General features: G+C 35.6%; 1 protein-coding gene and 2 non-coding genes across 3 annotated transcripts; 2 read left to right on the forward strand and 1 right to left on the reverse strand.

Moving 5' to 3' along the window:
• Window positions 1-1,291: 1,291 nt before the first annotated feature.
• Window positions 1,292-1,490, forward strand: Trnav-aac (transfer RNA valine (anticodon AAC)). The gene is made up of 2 exons: window positions 1,292-1,328; window positions 1,455-1,490. It is a non-coding gene; the product is annotated as a tRNA-Val (tRNA).
• Window positions 1,491-9,038: 7,548 nt separating this feature from the next.
• On the reverse strand, window positions 9,039-10,813 carry LOC138336517 (uncharacterized). The gene has a single exon (XM_069286029.1). It carries the CDS (start codon window positions 10,809-10,811, stop codon window positions 9,225-9,227), a length of 1,587 nt encoding a protein of 528 aa, XP_069142130.1. The 5' UTR covers window positions 10,812-10,813; the 3' UTR covers window positions 9,039-9,224.
• Window positions 10,814-17,630: 6,817 nt separating this feature from the next.
• On the forward strand, window positions 17,631-17,703 carry Trnav-cac (transfer RNA valine (anticodon CAC)). Its single transcript has one exon. It is a non-coding gene; the product is annotated as a tRNA-Val (tRNA).
• Window positions 17,704-23,202: the final 5,499 nt, after the last annotated feature.

Below are 23,202 nucleotides of genomic sequence, written 5' to 3' on the forward strand. Positions count from 1 at the left end.
TCCCTCTCTCTCTTATTCGATATCACCGTTTAAGGTGTTAATGTCGATAAGAAAACTCGTCCACATCTGCAGGAATTCGTATTTATACTATCCTTGTATTGCCAGGAATTAAGAAAACAACAACAATATTTTAAAGCAAGGCTATATGATATCACAATTTTATAAGAGTGTGCAAAATAGGCAAAACTACATAAGTAACATCAAATTTAAGATTTTCAAAAAGAGTAGCACAATGTTTATGTTTGTAATACATAAATGATCCATGGTTCTATTCTATTCGAGGATAAGAACAGAGCGGATAGGACCAGACGGAACGATATCGACACGGTACATGCTGCATTCATTCCCAACACGCCATGAATAAAAATCAAAGTATTTTTGTATTCAAAATGACACTGCCAAATCAAGAATGATATTCTTCAACAAACCGTCTTCTAGACAGCAGCTTGCTTGAAATAGATTTTTATAAAGAATTTGTTGTGTAAATTAAATGTTGATTTGACATTACGGGGTCCATCAGGGAGCTGTTTTGACTCTACTTATTATCTTATATTAAAATTGACAATAAATTTAATCATTGATTAAGGTTTTTCCTACCATGGCAATAACATGTCAATGAATGTTATTGCGTATCTTCTTGGTTTCATCTGTTATTTTTATTACTTTATATTGCGCCAATAGCCAGCGTTATAATTATTTTAATGAGTTTTGGGGCAGAGTGCAACTGCGTAAGCAGAAATCAATTACATCGAGGTCCGAGATATGCAGTTTAGTAAAGAAGACTGCAGCAAAGCTTATTGGTCGATATAATTATCTCACCGGTACATCCTATGTTGTCATTTGGCAGAATAGGTCAGACTTGCTTACTATTTCCCTTGCTGTGCATTTTGCTACTGTTTTATCAATAATTGTTGGCGATAGGGCTTGAGTGAATTAAAAACAAAACCGCTGTTCATTTCGTTATATTGCTGAATCTGGACTTGATTGAGAAGACAACGTTTTACTCCATTAGAGAATATGCTTCTGTTCTTCTTCATTCCCCTCTCGAGCAATGTCCCTATCCAAATCAATTTTAGCTCATATCTGCAATTAAATTAAAATTGTCAGTTTGTATATGTGTCGTCTAATGTTTTCGTGTTTCATCGTTTTGTTTCTTAATAAATCATTCATATCTATACTTGATCATATATAATACAAAATGTTCTATGTCGATATGAAATATTGATGCAGAAGGGATAGCATAAAATGGAGTAACTTACAAGGCGTCTATTTGCTCAACTGATGCTAACGAGGTTCCGTGGTGTAGTGGTTATCACGTCTGCTTAACACTAATATTGATTTCAAATGATTTTATTAAATGAAATGTGAGGAGCCTGCGGAGCCCCAACCCCGGGTTTGCTGGGAACATTAAAAGATAATTTTTTAAAGATAAAAAAAATCACGTCTGCTTAACACGCAGAAGGTCACGAGTTCGAAACTCGTCGGAACCTGCAATTATTTTTATTTCATTTAACTAAATTATTTTCTCTATTCTTTGTCAAAAGAACGAATGCAAATTCATACTTTCTTTCAAAACAGAATTAAATTCAAATAGTTTTTGGGACTTCCGGTTTGGACTTTGATGCGAATGGACGTTTGTCTATGTGCGTAATTCAAATCTGTCAACATCGGTTGTAAGGAAGGGGCACTGGCCCTAAATTTGTGACTTTTGAATATTTATATATATGCTGATTACTCGCTGAAATATATTATGTGACTTTTTCTGTGTATTTTGACATTTATCCCTATTCCCGTTTCCGGTTTTTACCGGGGGGATGGCGGCCTCTGGAAGAGGTTCCGGTGCACGTGGGTAGAGACATTATTCCAAAGATAACACTGTTGTAGTGGATGTGTTGGATAACAAAAATGTCAAGGCGGCACGCGTTATACATGAAATATCGGAACTTTGTGGTGAGGGTTCAGTTTTCGCCTGTGTCCCGAAATCTGGAAACCTTTTTGAAGTGACGTTAGAAGGTAGAGCTGGAATAAACATTTTATTGGATGGTGTTGTTATTGATGGTAAAAGGTTCGATTGTCGCGATATCACTAAGCGTTTTACGCTTGTGAGTTTCCTCCATCTCCCTGCGTATATTAGTGACGATGAAATCGTGAATAAGCTTGAACAGCTTAATGTTGACGTGGTATCGCCGATTAAGCGCCGTTTTTATCAAGGGTCAACTGGGTTTTTTATTTAAACATATTTTATTGTGTAATTTTATATACAATGGGATTGGGCACAAGTTTTCCAACTTATATGAAGCCCTCTCCCTACAGAATTATAATTAATTATATAACAAAGAATACAAAAATGGCAAAATATACATATTTACCTCTTTACAAGATTTTAAAGAAAGAGAGAGAGAGATAGGGAGAGAGAGAGAGAGAGAGAGAGAGAGAGAGAGATAATAAATGTAAATAATTACTTAATTTATTGAAGTGTATGTATTTGTGATCACTCCCGATGCTGACGACTGAAGTTGTACTGATCGCTGTTCTTGTCTCGCTGTTTTACTTAAAGTTAAGCACATCCTGTGCCTTGGTATCTTTCTCCTGTCAATCTGTTGCTTTCTTAATTACGTTTCTCTTCGTTCGCCAGCATCGGAAGGATATTAAGAAACATTTTTTATTACATGTAGTTCATATTATAGATAAGAAACGTAAGAGGAGGAGGGAGGGGGGGGGGGGTTAAAACCTATTAGAGTCAGTTATATACTGTTGAGTGCTCTGACATCTTGTAATGTTATCTTCAAGTGATAAATCTGCACTTCCATGTAGTAGTAGCTGCAGGTCTAAAGGAATGAAGTTGTTTAATGTTCGAAATAATTGAATTATCTGGTCAGCGTAATTATTACATGTAAAGAAGAAGTGATGGGCATCCTCAATGTTTTCTAGAAGCTTTCCAAATACAGTGAATTTCTGCTAGCATAAGACGGTAGTCCAGTAATTATTCTAGCAGATTCAAGCTGAAGTTTTTCTAATTTTTCTGCGTCACTAAGAGGGCACCCATCCCAAACCTAAGAACAGTATTCAAACAGTGGCCGAATATATGACTTGTAAATTTTTATTAAAGTTTGTTTATTAAGAGTATATTTTAGTTTTCGAAGAACACTTACCTGTTTTGATACCTGTTTATATATATTATCAAAGTAGATATTCCATTTACAATTAGCTTCCAAAGTTACTAAGTGCTTATGGTTATCTACAAAATCTACATTATTGAATTTGATATCGATTAGGTCATCATGTTCCGTATTAGAAATAAGTAAAGCTTCCGTCTTTTGGGGGTTAAAAGTTCCTAACCATTTATTTGCCCATTTTTTAATTTTCATAAGGTCTTCGTTAATTTTAGTTTCTATTTCTAAAATTAAAATTAACGAAGACCTTATGACAACTGTTGCTGATGGTACGCGATATGTGCGTGTGAAATTGCCCCCGAGATTGGAATCTCTACCATATACGATGAAATTTTGGACTGATTACTATCGTGTCATTCATGACAATCAGCTGAAGGTATGCACACTATGCTACTCGGATCAACATTTGTTCCGCCAGTGTCCACAGTTTGTGTGTTACACGTGTGGAGGTCAAGGTCATTTCCGGAGGGCTTGCAAAACACAGCCGTGTGTGCGATGTGGAGAGATTCGTTTTAAGTGTGATTGTTCGCGCGCACCCAGGTGTGCCGACACTCTTTGTGACAGGTGTGGGCGCTACGACTTCATTCAATCAAATGTGAAATCTTGTATCAAATATAATGGATTTATGTCTGAATATTACAGAAACACGTTCGGTCTATTCCAAGGCGAAATATTGTCACCGATTTTGTACAGTTTATATGTCAATGATTGTGAAATGTGTTTTAATAGAGAGAACTGCCCATCAGTAGAAATTGGTTTGATTAACTTGTTTTTGATTATGTATGCAGATGATACAGTTCTACTCGCTGAATCGCCCAAATCTCTGCAAGAAATGATTGATACGTTATATAAATATAATAACGATTGTAAGTAGACTTTTAATGTTGATAAGACAAAAATAATGATTTTCAGAAACGGGGGTAGACAGAGGGAAAATGAATATTGGACTTACAATGATGTTAACATTGATGTAGTCGACGAATTCAATTATCTTGGTATGTTATTTAATTACAATGGTAAATTTAAGAAAACGCAAATTCATGTTGCAAAGCAAGGAAGAAAAGCTTATTTTTTCCATGCGTAGTAAGTTGAAAAATCATGCATTTAATATTTCGACTCAGTGTTCTATTTTTTATACATATATTAATAGTATACTTGGATATGCAAGTGAAATTTGGGGACATCATAAAGCTCCTGATGTAGAAAAGGTGCACACTAACTTTTGCAAAAACGTTCTTGGAGTAAATAAAACAACTTGTAATGATTTTGTCTATTTAGAACTAGGAAGGTTGCCTTTGTATATAACCAGAAAAATTAAAATTTTGAAGTATTGGATAAAACTAAAAGGTACTTCTAACTGTATTTTAAAAGAATGTTTAGATACTAGAATTGAAACTAATTATGGTCAATCAACATTAAAAATGAACTAGCAAAAATTGGATTAGCATACCTCTGGAATGATAGATACGTTGACTGTTATACATTTAATATTATTGGGAATAGAATTAATGAGGTATATAGACAAGAGGTTATCAACAATATAAGTAATACAACACGAGGTACTCTGTATAAACATTTAAATGATAATTTTTGTTCTCAATTTTATTTAAGAAAGCATATTGGCACTGTATATAAAAATGTTTAACCAAAATAAGAATTTCGGCACACTATCTGAATATTGAAAAGGGTAGAAAACAATATATTCCACGAGAGAATAGATTGTGTACATTTTGTGATTTAAATGAAATTGAAGATGAATATCACTTTCTATTTCAATGTCCATTTTATGTTGATTTACGTCAAAAGTATATTAAGAAATAGTATTACAGAAGACCAAGTGTTTTTAAATTAGTCAAATTATTAAGCGTTAACAACGTTAAATAATTACAAAATACTGGTAAATTTATTCATTTTGCTTTTAAGAAAAGGTCAGAAAAGTCAAAAAGTTGAGACATTTGGCTGGAAATTTAATATCTATTTTATAAATCACTCTCCATCTCTTTTGTTATATCAATTGTATATTTTACATGATGTAATTTGTACTTATAGACCGTAAGGTCCACGGAATAAAATGAATTGAATTGAAATGAATTGAATGGACTGTGGTTGTTTTGACACTGGCGATAACCAGTACAGCGGAGATTCAGACGAGGCGGGTGATATTGCCAATGATGATGACTCGCTCTCTGTTATTGGAACCACTGTTTCCATTCCGTTTCCCGATGGACGTGGTGATAGCTCAGAATCTATGAGCACCATGATGACGCTGACGATGACGGCGATAATGATGATGATGATGATGGCGGTGATGCTAAGGATGTCGATCGCGAATCGGAATCCGTTCTGAGTCAGAACACTTTAACTGACGGTAATGATGTTTGCTTTGGCGACGTCCTCGCACAGCCGATGTGTTCCAAGTTTTGGGATACTTATGGTGTAGAGGAGGAGGGGATGATGATAAGAAAGTAACCGGGAGACATATTTCTGCTCAGGGTAAAGATTTTTTTAAAAATTAAAGGTTAGAGATGGTGGAGTAAAGAAAAAGAAGAAAGCCAAAAAGTTAAATAATTTGTATAATGAATTTTGTTTTGCTGTGCTTTCTTATGTTTACGATATCATCGATCAATGTAAATGGCTTAAGAGATGTTGTAAAAGTATTTGAATACTTTCAGTATCATAATTATAAAGTTGTTTTATTGCAAGAAACTTTCTGGGATGACACCTTTGTAAATCAAATAAGTCACCTGTGGAAAGGTACGATTGTTTTTAACAATAGTAATGATAACAGAAAAGGTGTCGCTATTTTAGTGTCTAATGATTTTTAAAATGGTTTGATTGATTTTGATGGATATGACAGAAGAGTTTTACGAATTAAGTTAACAATTGAAGATAATGATTGGAATATTGTAAATATATATGCTCCGAATGCTGTTAGTGAAAAAAAACTTTTTTTGAACGTTTAAAAGTTTAGTTAGGACCATTTTTGGAGAATCTTATTACAGGGGGTGATTTTAATACACTACTCTTTCCACTCTAGATCGTACAGGTGCTACGTCACATACGGTGAATCCTAGTGTGTCGGCACTGAAAAGTCTTATGTTTTCATGTGATATTCACGATATTTGGAGATTTAGAAACAAAAATTGTGCAGTTTATTCACGGAAACGAGTGAGTTTAGATACTTTATCACAAAGTCGTATAGACTACTTTCTAGTAGCTAAAACCATAAGTTCTTTTGTACAAAATGTATACTATAATGATACTTCGTTTAGTGATCATTGTTTTGTTGTAATGAAAATTGACTGTGATAGTGACAGTAAAGGTCCAGGTATTTGGATTTTTAATAATTGTTTTTTGTTAAGATGATTTTAATGCAAAAATAAGGTATATAATAGATTCTGCTAAAAATTGCCCTTTGTATGTTAATGAACCGAAATTTTGGTGGGATAATTTGAAATATAAAATTAAAAAGTTTTCTCGAATTTATGGTAAGGATCGAAGAAAACGAAAGATGTCCGAGTTTTATAAGATTCAGAATAAACTGCATAATTATTCCTGTAATATAGCTAATGGGAGGTCCTTTGATTGTACTAAGTATGATGAGTTAAAACAGAGTTAAGAAAAAATTGAAAAAGGAAAGTGTAATGGGGCTGTTATGAGGTCAAATGCGAAATGGGCAGCAGATGGTGATAAAAATACTAATTTTTTTAAATTGGAGAAGTATAGGCAGAACTCTATTAATTTTTATAATATTTAGTTTTTATAATCAATCGTATAATTGTATTGAAACAGATGAATGTGATATTGAAAATGTTTTAACTTTTATTGACAAAAAGGTATCTGATGATGACAGAATCGAGTGCGATTCGCCTGTAACTGTTGATGAAATACACAAAGCGTTGTTTTCTATGTCTAAGTCTAAAAGTCCAGGCTTAGATGGTCTGACTGTTAAATTTTATTGCCATTTTTTGATGATTTAAAATATATTTTTCCTCACATTGTACAAAGTATCTGGGAAGATAAAGAATTGACAAGAAGTATGAAACAAGGGGTTATTAATCTGGTTTATAAAAAGAGAGGTGATAAAAAACTTTGTTGAAAAATTGGAGGCCTATTAGCCTTTTAAACGTAGATTATAAAATGTTAGCCCGGGTTATGTCAGAGCGGCTTAAGTCTGTTTTACCTTCTATTATTTCTGATTTTCAGTCTTGCTGTGTGGTTGGGCGTGATATCGCGGATACTATTTTTTGTGTGCGTGATATTATTTATCTTACTACACAGGAAGATCGTGAGGGGTATTTCTCCAAAACACTGCGCTTACCGCTAATAATAACAACATAACTCACAAATAAAATGCAAGGGCTCGACCACGCCGAGGCACAAGGGCTCGACCACGCCGAAGCTGATTTAATTAACCAAAAACTAAATCACCTTTCACAATACACAAATCCATACCATCCTAAATACACATGAATAATTGCCAAAAACTTGTATATAAAAAAAATAATAAAAATTTTCCTGTAAACTAGCGTGTGAGCCGGTCAACGTGGTCTCGCTGAATGAAAAAAGCACGTGCCTCGCACTAGTCACCTACACGCGTACCTACACGCCACTCGGTAAAACTCGTCACTTTCCGTAACCGACCGTGCTTGCCACGTGGCGGTTCTCTACGCTATAGGAGAAAACAATTTCAGTCTAATTCATTACATTCAAACGAATGAAATTATATTTCTCCAAAAACACTGCGCTTACCGCTAATAATAACAACATAACTCACAAATAAAATGCAAGGGCTCGACCACGCCGAGGCTGAATCAAAGAAAGGGAAGAATATTGACGTAAAAATTATAAGCCCAAATGTTTTGACACCGAAAGCCTGTGTCCTAAGGAATCTTTTACGTAGCCGTCTTTGGCGTTCTCGGAACGCCACCTGCCGTGTCTTTTGAATAACCTATCTGATATACCCGCGTTAGCCGCGCTCGTTGCTCCACCAGAACGTAAACTATGAAGCCCATACCGTTTTATATCTGGGACAAAAGGACTGAAAGCCTCCATAAAAAGCTCCCTCATTCTGGTGTAAGATACTGCTTTGCTATCCAACCGACAAATAAAACCATTGGCAGTTTTCGATAACGCCTGGAAAATGAATTCGTTTGAATTGAAGCTAGCTGAGGCGAAAAATCGCTCAATATTTGCCACGGGACAAAGCCGAGTCCCTTAGCGCGCAATAACCACCCGGGCTCCATCTCTGTAAACATCTGTCTTACTTTTGCGAACTAGAACCAGCATATGTGTCTCAAAAAACTGAAAATCAGATCTCTTTAATTCTAACAGTTCAGATACTCTGAAAAAAACCTGCATATCCAACCAAACATGCGCACACGGTGCGCTGGTTGTAAAGATTATTGTCACTACTGTATTTATCGAACATTCTGCCAAGAATTTCCGGAGTAATAGGATCTTTCTTCATCTTAGGTACCGACAAACGTCTCTTTGCCCCTTCCAGTGTGTTCTTAACTAAGACAGACTCTGTAGGAGAAGATATTCCCACTACATGATGAGCCCATTGTAAACTATAAAAAGCCGTTAACACAGGACTTGGAGAATTCACTTGTTGAACCAGAGATGCTATATACACTGATACGTGAATAGGATTGGCGGGAAAAGCAATCACTGTCTGTCAAACCGTTGCTTTTGGCCCACCTTTTCCATCTTAGAAATCCGCGATGATACGTCTTAGCGGTAGTAGTGGCTTTACACTCAGTCAATAAGTCCGGAACTAAGCTCACGGTATCAGCTAATTCACCCGGTAGTTCTGATATATCGTCTCTGAAAGCCTGCAAAAAACATTCGTATAAGGAATCCTTAATGCATATACAAACGATTAGTCAAAACACGGCTTACATGTATATACCAGAGTCATTATGTATGTACATGTATCTAAGCTAATCAATAGCAAAACAACAAACGACTTAATTTGACGCCCTAGTCTTATGTCTACCTAGGTCTACTGTACACACTGTGCCATCACCATACCACCACCAATCCGGATTAGTATACACCACTACCACCACCACGAAAATCTAGCCTCAATGCCAGCATTCTGAATGGGAGGTCCACGTTTCCAAACAAATATTTATTCCCCCTCCCGGGCATATACGATTGTTTGTTAGTAGGCAAATACACCATTCCCACCACCTCAGGGATATAGCCATCACCAGTGGGGCATAAAAAAGGCCAAAAACTCGCGGACCTCCACAACGGAACCACCATAGTCCCGTACGCACTACACTGACGCATATATTTCAGTACCCTGTGCACAATACACACGGGTGGCACAAACCAGCCGTTTACACCAAACCAATCGGCTGTAAATGCGTCTACGCCATTACTCTCAATACTCCAATGACGAGAGTAAAAAACTGGGAGTTTACTATTAATATGATTAGCAAACCAATCGATCTCATGAGGGCCCCATAACCCCTCCAGCCACTGGAAAATCTCATCAGAGACTGACCAATCGTCAGAATCAACTAGTCGGCTCAAAACATCAGCCTGGTCATTCAGATCTCTAGGGATCCATTCAACGTCTAAGGAAACATTAGTTCTCAAACAGGTACGAAAAATCGTGTAAGCAATTTCTTGTAAACATGGCTTCATACTGCCTCTAGATACAATTCGTACTACATTTTGGTTATCCGTGAACCACTTCACTCTCTTGTCTCTCAGCAAATGCTCCATAGACATAAACACATTTCTCACTGCTGTAAGTTCCCGCCAAGTAGAACTTTGCTCCTTCTCAGCATCTGACCACATGCCGTGAGCGGTGCCGTTCGGCGTATCTACAACGTAACCGCCATAACCTGTGTTACTGGCGTCACTATATACAACCGTGTGACAAGCACAGTCTTCTGTAAAATTTCTAACATTCAAATCCGACACATTATCTCCCCAAAAATTCAATTGCTTAACACTGTCATCTGACAGCGATATAGCACTGTTCCATGATATAGATTCAGAGATATCTACACTTAAACTCTTTGTCATAATGTACACTACGTTGCCTAAGACATAGGACATTGACACAATCTGCCCTACAGCAGATGCTACCTTACGTACAGGTACTCGCCCACACATACGTATATCTTCCAAAACGTCACTTATATACATAGACAATTTGTCAAGCCTGGGCTGTGTAATACTTAAAATACCTTCAACAGTATCAATGGAGTTGCCCAAAAACACTAGTTTCCTAACAGGAATCCAAGTCGATTTCTCGGGCTTGGGTACAAAACCGCTAGCTATCAGGTCATGCTTGACCTGACTCGCCATATGTGCGCACGCGCTCTCGTCACTATGCACACCTAACCCGTCATCTAGGTACATGAGTATTTGTTTACCCTCGCCACGCCACTTTTTCACTAGTGGTCTGGTGACTTTGGTGTAAATATAACAAGCTGAACTCAACCCAAAAGGCAGTACCATGAATTTAAAATATCTTACTTTGTTTCCGAAAACCCAGGAAAAACCGAGAAAATTAGTATGCGGTTCAAATATTTCGATATGATGATAAGCCGAATGGATGTCAAATTTGAAACAATAACAGCCCTGCGTAACAAATTGCATAGCAGTTCTCATATCTTCAAATTTCACACTGGACTTCCAGATATGTTTATTTACGTGTCTTAAATCTAATATTAACCGTTTTTTCCCGGAATTTTGGACAGAAACTGTCAGAGGATTTACAACAAACGGAGGCGTCTCACACTCAACAATCAAAGATCTAACTAATAAGTCATTAATTGCATCTACCACAAACTCTGCTTGTTTTAGAGACGAAACATTGTTCTTCAAAACAATCGAGGGAGGCGTGGAATAAACAGATAAAACGGAATTTTGTAACCAAGTTTCAACGTCTCAATAATGAACTCACTACTGCCAATATATTCCCAAAACCTTATACTGTTCCTGAGTCTACCTCTCACAATTATCTTGGCTTGCCCCTGTTCATATTCGTAATAATCTTCCGTAAATTCGGAAAGTTTATCTGATAAATGACAGTTCTCACTGGTATACTTATCTTTTACAAACTTGGCCTCATCACTGTGGTTTTGTCCGGGTAGATGCTGCTGCTGAGGCGTTCGATCTTTGGTTGTTCGGACACTCACTCCTCCAATGGTTGAAGGATCCACAGGAATAGCATGCTCCGTGTTGCTGTCCCCTCCGTGCGTATAATCCAGAGTTCCCGTGAAAAACTGGCGGTCCTGCAAACCATTCCTGCACGGAGGGCCCTCTAAAGGGCTGCTGAAGAGGACCAGAAGAATGATTCCCGCCATTGCCCACGCTGCTACGCCCACTAATTTGCCTCTTAGAATTAGCGGCCTTAGATTTCTTCTTTTTGATAGCCCTATTCTCGGCTCTGTTGATCTTTCCCTCATCCTCGCTGTCACTCGCTATAGGATTAGATTCGTATTGTCTAACGGTTTCCCAACCGCCTTCGCTGGAATCTGCTATCTTAATTAGTTTGTTTCTCCTTGAAACTTTGTCCTTCAATGCACATATAATTTCACTGGCGTACGAATGTTTGGAGTTCTCCAGGGCCCAGTTAACCTGGTCAAAATCCTCACCCAGTTCTGTGTTGAAGGTGTACTGAACTTTATTGCCCTCGTATTTCCACTTATATGAATGCTCTGTTTTAATTCTTTTCACTTGTGACGACACAGACACCGCCGCGCCTTTGACTTCCTCGCGAAGGTCGCCAAGTTCTTGCGACAATTTAGAGTCTATCGCATTAATATTTTTCCCTTGTGCTTGAACTGCGTCCCAAATATCCGCAAGACTAATAGAAGCGTTGCGGGAGCTTGAATTGTCCTCCATGTGAAAAAAAAATTCAAGTAAATGCGATGAGAAAAATTTCCTGTAAACTAGCGTGTGAGCCGGTCAACGTGGTCTCGCTGAATGATAAAAGCACGTGCCTCGCACTAGTCACCTACACGCGTACCTACACGCCACTCGGTAAAACTCGTCACTTTCCGTAACCGACCGTGCTTGCCACGTGGCGGTTCTCTACGCTATAGGAGAAAACAATTTCAGTCTAATTCATTACATTCAAACGAATGAAATTATATATTCTTAAAATTGATCAAGAAAAGCCCTTTGATCGTGTAAGTCATTCGTATTTGTTCAAAATTTTGGAAAATTTGGTTTTGGTGGGAATTTTGTTGACTGGATTAAGATATTTTACACCAATATTTCTAGTTCTGTAAAATATAATGGGAATCTTACTAAGTTTATATCCATTCGGAATTCGGTACGGCAGGGCTGTCCAATTTCTGCGATGTTATATGTTTTGGCGGCAGAACCTTTGGGAAATATGATTTTGAAATCTCCAGATGTTAATGGTATCACGGTTCCTAATACAAATTTTGAATCTAAAGTGTATCAACATGCGGATGATACTACTTTGACACTTGGAAATAAAATGTGTATTGAACATGTTTTCAAATTATTGGAAACTTATAGTAAGGGATCTGGTGCCAAAATTTCTTTTAATGATCATGTTACCCATATTATTTTGCATTGTGATAAAAATTGCGAAATTCGTGACGAGTACTGGTGTTTTTTGGTGAATAATTTTGGATTAGAATTCATGTCGTCGCTTCACAATTTAACAGATTTTGATTTATGTAACACCTTGTTGGGTAAAGAATTTGCCTATGATTTCTCAAATAGTGCCTTAGAGGGGTTTAGATTAGGAAATGCATCTTTTTTGTATAGACTCCTGAAAGCATGCGATCCTTATAGCCTTGAATAATCTCAACTAAGTACTAATTATTAGACTTGAACTTGTACATATTTTGTAAATTTCTATTTGCTTTGTTTTGTTTATTGTTTTCATGTTAAATGTCATTCTTTATGTAATTTTCAATTTTGGAGTAAAAAAAAGATAATAATGCTAAGTTTATATCCATTCGGAATTCGGTACGGCAGGGCTGTCCAATTTCTGCGATGATATATGTTTTGGCGGCAGAACCTTTGGGAAATATGATTTTGAAATCTCCAGATGTTAATGGTATCACGGTTCCTAATACAAATTTTGAATCTAAAGTGTATCAACATGCGGATGATACTACTTTGACACTTGGAAATAAAATGTGTATTGAAAATGTTTTTAAATTATTAGAAACTTATAGTAAGGGATTTGGTGCCAAAATTAATAAAGATAAGTCAGAAAATCTTTGTGTTGGCCAAGGTAATATTTCGCCAAACGAGCTTGATAAGTTTCGTATAAAATTATGCGAAAAGGTTATTTGTGTTCTTGGTGTGTATGTTGGTATAGATTTACGTTTATGCAACGAAAAGAATTGGGATAATAAAGTTGCTAATATTAGAAATATTTTTAAAATGTGGTCCCAGAGACTGTTAACTAAACAAGGGAGTGCTATTGTAATTAGTTCATTGTTGATGTCTAGATGTTGGTATTGTCTAACGTCACATACAATACCTCTGGCAGTTATAACTGAAATTAAAAAAAACTATGTTTTGCTTTTTTGTGGCATAAAAGTGCGCATTTGGTCGCTTATGATACTATTATTGGCAAAAGAAACGATGGTGGTTTGAATATACCTGACATTTAATTAAAACTTAAAGCGTTTAGATTAAATTTTTTTAAGGTGGTTAGATAATTCTTGCAGAGCAGTCTGGAAATGTATGGGTTAGTATATTTTTAACAAAGTTCTGGATTTAAATCTCGATTTTGAGGTTATTTATTGTAAGTTTCCTAATAAGTGTCTTAGATCTTTACCCATTGTTTATCACGAAATGTTAAAGGCTTGGTATGTCTTTCAGTCTGTTAATGATATGTTTTATAATGAGGACACCTTTTTTGTGTATGAACAGCCGTTGTTTTTCAACCCAATATTTTTGAACAATGACAAACCTATTTTCATTGAATGTTTCGCTAAAGCTGGTATAGTTAAGGTTAAACATTTGACTTTAGAAGTTGTATCTAAGTTCCTTCACTCAAATGCAATAGTTGATGTTATCAAGGATAGTAATCCAGATATTTCTAGTGATATGATTTTAAATGATTATAAAATCATCATGGACTCGATTCCTGCTAAATATAAAGATGTTTTTTGAGCAATGTATATACCAATATTAGAACTGACTGTAGACCTTTCGATACATCTATGGATGGTAATGGGACTACTGTACTGCTCTATCAAAGAACTACCAAAAATATATATGGGTGTTTTTATTCGTCGATTTTTCAGAAGACCAATATCAAACAAAAATTTAATAGCATTAGCTACCACAAGTCTTTGCAATACTGTATTTTCCATTTTTACCATGTGATATTGTTGATGTTCACTATCGTATTGTTCATAATACTATATTAACCATGGAAAAGTTTTAAAAAAATGGCACAGTTAATAATGATCAATGTTTAGTTTGTAAAGCTGATTCAGAAACTTTACAGCGTTTGTTTCTTGATTGTTCAGAATTTTCCGAGTTTTTAGCTTATATCCAAACCGTAACTGTCAATAAATGAGCACGATTCGTATCCCTATCCAAAAACTACAATCATTAGGAATATGAATTTCAAATAACTAAACTTGTTCTGAAACATTTTCTATTAAAAATAAAATTGGAGTAATCCCCCTTTAATTAGTTATTATTAATATTATTATCACTATACTGTAACTAATTCAGTTTATTTGGTTATATAAATATATGTATTAATGAATTGCAGAATGAATTCATGTTTATACTTTAAAATAAGTTCTGGAGATGACTTAAATAGGCATAGCCTGATGTCCGATCCTATTGATGTACATAATATCAATAAAATATTGTTGAAATTGAAATCCAAACATAACAAAGAAACTTTTTTCAAAGGGTGATCAGAATTACTTATCGGATATTTCTCTAGGAAGTCTTGTACTTCTGGGTTTCACAAGAAAGATCAAATTTATTAATCCGTATTTCATTAACTTCTTTTTTGGAGTAGTTCGTTTCTGTATATTTAAAAGGCGCAATTTAGTAGTTAGTGATATGTCTAAATGGAATTTGAAAACTTTCTTTAAGTACACACTTAGAAATTACTTTGATTACATTAGACATTATTATCAAATGGCAAAGAAAAATCAGTTGTTCAAAGAGTATATTGCTGCAGAGAATATATTGTTAAAAGGTGGTAATATTTCTTTAAATTCTAATGATTTGAGTTCCTTTGTTTTAGATATCTAGTTAACACTATTGTTCTCATTGTCTTTGTATTATTTTTTTCAAAGGAAAATAAATTGAATGTAATAAAATATACTGCCGGCATAATAAAAAATAATGTCATATAATTTAACTCTCTGATATGTATTAATTCAAAACTATATAAAACATTTCTTTATATTCTCTGAAATTAAAATTCAAAACTATAAGTTATCTCCTTATATATACCATAACTGTCTTCTATACACACAGCTGATTAAAATGGTATATGATATGTATATATTGTTTAAATAATGATGACATTAGATAATTTTAAACGTTGTATAAAATCCAGGTAATGTGGGAGAACACAGGTAAAATCCAGGTAAAGTAGGAGAACACAGGAAAAATCCAGGCAATGACGGAGAACACTGGTAAACTCCAGGTAGTGGATATGTGAAGCAGACTATAACTGATGTCACAACATAACTGGCCCAATTTTATTGTAAAAAAGTGGGAGATAAAAGAACACACCTTCAATGTATGCGTTATAAAGTCTGTGATATATTGATTTCAAATGTTTATATTAAATGAAATGTGAGGAAACCGGGGGTCCTATTTGCTGGGAACATAACAAGATTATTTTTAAGATGAAAAAAAATCACGTTAGCTTAATACGCAGGTCACGAGTTCGAAACTCGTCGGAACCGGCAACTATTTTTTATTGCATTTAACTAAATTATTTTCTCTATTCTTTGTCAAAAGAACGAATGCAATTTCAAACTTTCTTTCAAAACAGAATTAAATTTTAATATTCTTTTCCAGTTAAAAAATTCCTAGGGAAAAGAATGTGAAACAAATATTATTGATATCAAAACATATATAGGCATTGCATTAAGAAATGGGTTTCGAGGTTTAGTGGTTATCACGTCTGTTTTACACGCCGGGAGGATTAGTTTTTATGATTTTATATTTTATATTTGAAAGCTTTATTTTGCTTAATTTGCAGTTGATTATTGCATTTTTGTTGCTTTATTCGTGTTAAATTAAAAATATAGATATACATAACATCAAAGCTTAGCAAGCATATCAGAAGACTATTGCATTACTTTTCTCGTTGATATGTGCAATCGTAACCATATAATACTACCTGCTATTATGATATATTCATTTTACAATGTTATTTACATGCATGTATAACGGAGAAAATAATTTCACTTTTGATTTTCATTCCACAATATTTCGCGGTATTCTTTGAAGATTTCTTTTTTTAATTTCCATTTTTCATTATTTCATACATTTATTCCCTTTTTATATTTTGTAATGAAACAATTCAATTATGTAAGGGTATGTTAATATTCTATACATAATATTTAATTCTACATTATAAGAACATTATTTTCAGACATTTTTATAATGATTGCAAGAAAGATTTGTTTGTTTGATTAATTAACGTCCTATTAACAGCTATGGTCATGTAAGGACGGCCTCCCATGTATGCAGTGTGTTGCGTGTATGTTGTGCGAGGTGCGTTTTGGGAGACTGTGGTATATTCATGTTGTGTCTTCTTGTATAGTGGAACTGTTGTTAATATTCTATACATAATATTGAATTCTACATTATAAGAACTATATTTTCAGACATTTTTATAATGATTGCAAGAAAGAGAAAACCTATTTGCTTAAGATGTGCTATATATATATATACAGATTGAAACATTGATTAACAGTTACTTTTAATGGATACTAGTTGAAATACAACACTGTCGTTATGTTGGGGGGGGATTAAGTCTGCTTTACACGCAGAGTTCGAACCTCGCCGAAACCTCCTGATATTTTTGTATGCATTTTAATTTCACTTTTTAAGGTGTAACTTTAAGTTAAATAAATTTGCCTTTGCACTATTAATTTTGTTTCACCGTGTTTTTTATATAACAGTAATCAAATGCACTTTTGAATTATTGATGATATATATATGTAATAATAGCATAATTAAATGTGAAAATATCAATTTTACTTTACAAACACGTTACTTGAATCGACCGATAATTATATTTTCTAAACTAAAGAAGCCATCCCTTCCCATATATGAATTTTGTATCGTTAAGTCACATCACTCATTCTATCATTTCAGCAATAGTTATAGATAAACTAAATCAGTTTTCAAAGATACATGAAATAAGCATATTTCTGTCAACAAATATCAACATGATCAAGTGTAAGAGAATATTTGAAGACTACGTAGCATATCGGTTTCGTGGTGTAGCGATTATCACGTCTGCTTCACACGCAGAAGGTCGCGATTTCAAACCTCGCCGAAACCTCTTTTATTTTTCAATGAGAACAAGACATTTACAAAATTACAAAATCTGCGTTATTTCTCTCTCTCTCTCTCTCTTTTAATGGATATCACCGTATAATGTGTTAAATGTCGATAAGAAAACTCGTCCACATCAGCAGGAATTCGTACTTACACTATTCTTGTATAACCAGGAATTAAGAAAACAACATTTTAAAGCAAGGCTATATCATATCACATTTTTTACATGAGTTTGTAAAATAGGCAAAACTACACAAGTAACATCAAATTTAAGATTTTCAAAATGAGTAGCACAATGTATATGTTTGTAATACATAGATAATCCTCGTCTCTATACTATTCGAGGATGAGAACAGAGCGGATAGGACAAAACGGAACGATAAGACACGGTATATGCTGCATTCATTCCCAACACGCCATGAATAAAAATAAAAATATGTCTGTATTCAAAATAATACTGCCAAATCAAGAATGATATTGTTCAACAAGCAGTCCCCTAGACAGCAGCTTGCTTCTATCAAGAAGTTGTTGTGTAAATGAGATGTTGATTTGGAAATGCTGGGTCCGTCAGGGAGCTGTTTTGACTATACTTATTTGTAACTTGACAATAAATTTGATCATTAATTAATGTTTTCCAAACCATAACGCTGGCTATTGGCGCATTGTAAAGCAGAAAAGATAAAACCAAGAAGAAAAGCAGTAATGTTCACCGACATTATTATCAGGACTACAACACCACAATTTGCTTCAAATTCCAATAATTATCTTTGCCCAACATATGAAGTGAACTTCAAAAGCTCATTCTTTAAGCGCCGTGTGAACTACGTTGGGCGTATAGTCACTGAAGACGGTATAGAACCTGACCCAGACAAGGTCGACAAAGTAGTCAATTGTGAGACGCCAACTAAACCCGAAGAAGTAAGAAGGTCTCTTGGATTCGTCGGTTATTATTGTCGCTTTATTAAGGATTTTGCGAAGAAAAAGAGATTCAAGAATGAAGGTTGAAGCTCAACAACCGTAATAGCCTACGCCAGTAGAGGCTTTCATGAGCTACAGTACGGTATCCCAGCCCATAAGCTAGAGTTTCGTGCTCTGAAGTGGTCAGTAAGTGAGAAGTTTAAGGATTACCTCTGCCGCAGCCGCTTTACAGTAGTAACCGACAACAATCCTCTCATCTACGTCCTAATTTCAGCAAAGCTTGATGCCACATCACACTGTTGGGTTGCTGCCCTTGCCAGCGTCTATTTCGACATCTTATATAGGCCAGAAATCAACAACGCTGATGCAGAATTCTATTCCGCTTGCCTAAAAGGATGACAGACGGAACCATCAAAGGTGTTTGCCAGCAACGTTTTACAGGACGATAAAGATCTCATACCAGAGGCCAACTATTTCAGGAACAGCAAGCCGATCCAGAAATCAGTTGGATTATCCCTTGGGTTAGACGAGGACAAGCCACCACGAAGCAAGACATTACTTGGATATTATATCACAAGGGGATTTGAGCATCTAAGGATCGCAAATGGATTGTTTTTAGAGAGACCGTCGTGAATGATATGACGAAGCGACAGCTAGTGTTGCCATGGTCATAGATAATGGTTGTCATGGAAATGATCAACGGGTATGAGTCTCATCCTCGCAATATACTGTCGGCTCGCACGTGACCACTTGTCCTGAACAAGTGACTCTTCCATATATAAACTACCAAAGACACACTCGTGCACATGTACAGTTATGTGTAAAACCTAGTTTATATTGAAGTGTTTTATTAGCTTGAAATTGACATATGTTTTGATCTAGCTGACAGTATTACTTCAATGAAACCTTGTAAGGTGAGTGCGTTTTTTTATTTACAGTTTGATAGTGTTATCTGCTATTAGAAGTTTCGTGTTTGTTTACGTTATAATGGATCTCGCACGTGGAAAGAAAGTACAAACTATATGTACGATGTATTTATACATTGTATAATTATTTTCTTCATTTTCATAATGTACGTCTTCGATAGCCACCTGTTTTGATTAAAGTTTTTAGGATTATATACATGTAATAGTATTTTTTATATATCATTTTTATGTAATCCCTGTACACATCTATAGATACATAGTACCTCTCAACTACAGGAGGATTCTAGACAAAATATATGGCTGATGAGATGTGCCTCACCTTACCATATTGCTTCCGTCCTACCATAGTGAGAGGTAACTAGACTTCAAAAGAAAAATTTAATTTCATTTTAACACAGTTGCATTGGTTAAATATCACTCTATCATGCATATAATCCACTGAATACTCAAAAAACATTTTATATAATAGTATTTTAATTATCTATCTTACGACTTATGTATACCAATCACATGCGCCAGTTTGACGTCATACTGGTCATTTAGACACGTGACAGGTGACATAGTCTGGGTGCGACATAGAACAGACATTTTGAATTAGACGTATTGTTACTGGATGCATGAGAATATTTGAAAATACTTCTAACTTGTTTCAACATTGTGACATTCTGTGAGAAAGAAAAAAAAGAACTCGGAAGTTTTAACATATGTCTATTGTGTAAACCAACCGCTGCAACATTATATGAACGTTGTGGTGTCTTTGTGTCATTACCTGTATCCCTAATTCCGGGAATTTGTTTGATGTGACCCTTGAGGGCGTGGAGGTATGCGCCTATTTTTGATACACGGCTGAAAAAATCAGTGCAATGATGTTACTCAGAAATTCACACTTCATACATTTACTTGCGTACATTGTTGTTGATGAAATAAAACAAAAGCTTGAAAACATTGGCATTGAACTGCTTTACCCTATAAAACGACGTTTTTAAAAAGGAACCAACATCGCGGACGATACGAGATATGCGCGTGTAAAGCTCCACAAACCCTGAAGTCTAACATATCATAAAATTCGGTAATGAGTACCATCGTGTTATACATGACAACCAATTAAAGAACATTCATTCATAGACTGCCCTCAATTTGTTTTTCTTGTGGTGGTCAGGGGCATTTTCGTAGAGCTAATAACACTCTAAGGTGTGTTCGATGTAGGGATGTCAAGAACGCGTGTGATTGTACGCGAGCAATAAGGCATGTCGATATCCTTTGTGACCAATATGGCAGATATGACTGCTTGTGGTTTGACACGGGGGTCAATCAGGGTGACATAGAATATGTTGTCTGTAGTGTCCATACCAACGATGATATATCTGTTGCTGTTAGAGGGAGGATGGTGGAAATTTGTTTGTTAGTTTGTTTGATTAATTAACCTCCTATTAACAGCTATGGTCATGAGATTTTCTCAAGTATACGGTAAGGACCGAAGTAAACAAAAGAATTTTATAGTATTTAAAATAGCCAATGGGAAATCATTTGATTGTACTAAGTATGATGAGTTAAAACAGAGTTTAGAAAATTTTGAAAAAAGAAAAGTGTAATGGTTCTGTTTTGAGGTCAAATGTGAAATGGGCTGTAGATGGTGATAAACATACTGTTGTTGTTTTTTTAATTAGAAAAGTATAGGCAGAACTGCAATGCCATAAAGTGTCTACATGATAAAGATGAAAATGTCATCTGAGGAGATGTCTCATGACATATTAATTTCTATCAAGACTCCTTGACAGCAACTTTCTTTTAACGGATTTGTATAAAAAGAATGTAAATGAAATGTTGATTTGGAAATACGGGGTCCATCAGGGAGCTGTTTTGACTCTACTGATTATCTGATAGTAAACTTGACAAGAGATCAATAATTGTCAATGAATGTTATTGCTTTTCTTCTTGGTTTCAATCTTTTATACTTCTTTATTGTGCCAATAGCCAGCGTAGTTGTATGTTTTAATGAGTTTCAGGGAGGAGGACGACTACGTACGCAGAAATCAACCACAATGAGGTCCCAGATATACAGGTTGGTAAACACTAGCAAAGCTTAATGGTCGACATTATTATCTCATTATTGTCCCTTGCATGGATTCCATACCAGATTCTGACTGAACTTCATGGTGTTGTTGGTAGGACACTGGGCGAGTTGGGGTTCCCAGAAGTTGGGTTTGACCTCTCCTGATTCAACTCGCCCAAATTTGATGTGGTGAAGTCCGTGACCATTATCGGCGTAGTTTACACCTGGTCATGCTAGAATTCGGACGTATCATACGAACCCGTAACCGTAAACTACAACTGCCTTTATCGGCACTATATGCACATTGAACATATTTACCACATTGGTGACGAGGGTAAATACAATTTTGCTATATTTACCTGACAATATTTCATCAAATATTATTACAGCGTATGGTTATCGAGTAGCTACTTTTACCGTCTCGTTTTAGTGAGTGCGTGTTAACCGCGGCAGTACATTGTGGTTTCAACAGGTTTGGCAACTACTTTGTATAAACACTCTTACAACACGCGCTGTGTTTTCTAATTCTTCCGCTATCTTATTATTGATTGCTGGTTTTGTCATAAACTATTTTCTCCATTATGGCCATAAATGTTAATGAAGCTACAATGGTAGCCCTGCAGGTCGGGCGTTGAATTGTACCTGCTGCCCCTAATGCATGATCGTAAAAGGCGACTAAATTTAGTATCTTATCTTTTCTCTTCTTCCTAACTAACTTTTATCTTTCCTAATGCCTCCCTTGGCACCGCCTCACTTTTGGCCTTGGGTTGAGCGTTCGCCCCTGTGAGGAAGGCTCTGGGTTCTGTCCCCTGGCCGAGACACACCAAAGTCTATAAAAGTGGTAGTTTCTGACCCTGCTTAGCGCTCAGCATACAGGGAGTTAGACGACTGGTTCGCCCGTTGTCAGTATAATGTGACCGGGTGGGGTGTGTTGCTTGGTGTCTTCGGCGGCATGTTTCAGTGATATAGCACTATAAAAAGGGCAACAGTTCCACTATACAAGAAGACACAACATGAATTACGCAGTCTCCCAAACTTGCACCCAGCACAACATACACGCAATACACCGCATACATGAGAGGCCGTCCTTACATGACCTTAACTGTTAATAGGACGTTAATTAATCAAACAAACAAACAAATTAGGATCTTACTTTTTCCTAACTTTTCACACTAACCACACACAAGACAACACATGAGGTCGTCATTAAATGACCTTGACTGTTTATAGGACGTAAATATAATAAATCAATTAAACCAAGTAATGGTTGTGAAGTGCTTATAGTCGAAATCTGTTTAGGCATGTTTATATGTATGTATTTTGAATATTTTTCCTATCGCAATCGACTTATGATTAAGGTTGAGTTGTTATTAAAGGAAAGGACTTTGTGCTTTTTACACATGGCAATCTTTTCCCGTTGCCAAGTCCCCTTCAACATGTTGGCCATATATATATATGTCCCAGTTCCCTTATCTCTGCAATAGCATATAACAATTGATAACCACTTCTGTTTTTGTCTTTCGTTCAACATCATGGTGTCTTCGACTGTCTTTTGGAAGTAAGAAGCTGGAAACAAGTTTGGCTATTTTCCCTTTTACAAGAGATT

Source organism: Argopecten irradians, chromosome 1, assembly GCF_041381155.1.
Source record: "Argopecten irradians isolate NY chromosome 1, Ai_NY, whole genome shotgun sequence".
NCBI classification, from domain to species: domain Eukaryota; kingdom Metazoa; phylum Mollusca; class Bivalvia; order Pectinida; family Pectinidae; genus Argopecten; species Argopecten irradians.

What these genes read in the sequence shown, in the direction of transcription:
- LOC138336517 (XM_069286029.1), bottom strand. Translation starts at nt 10,811, where the DNA reads ATGAGAACTGCTATGCAATTTGTTACGCAGGGCTGTTATTGTTTCAAA.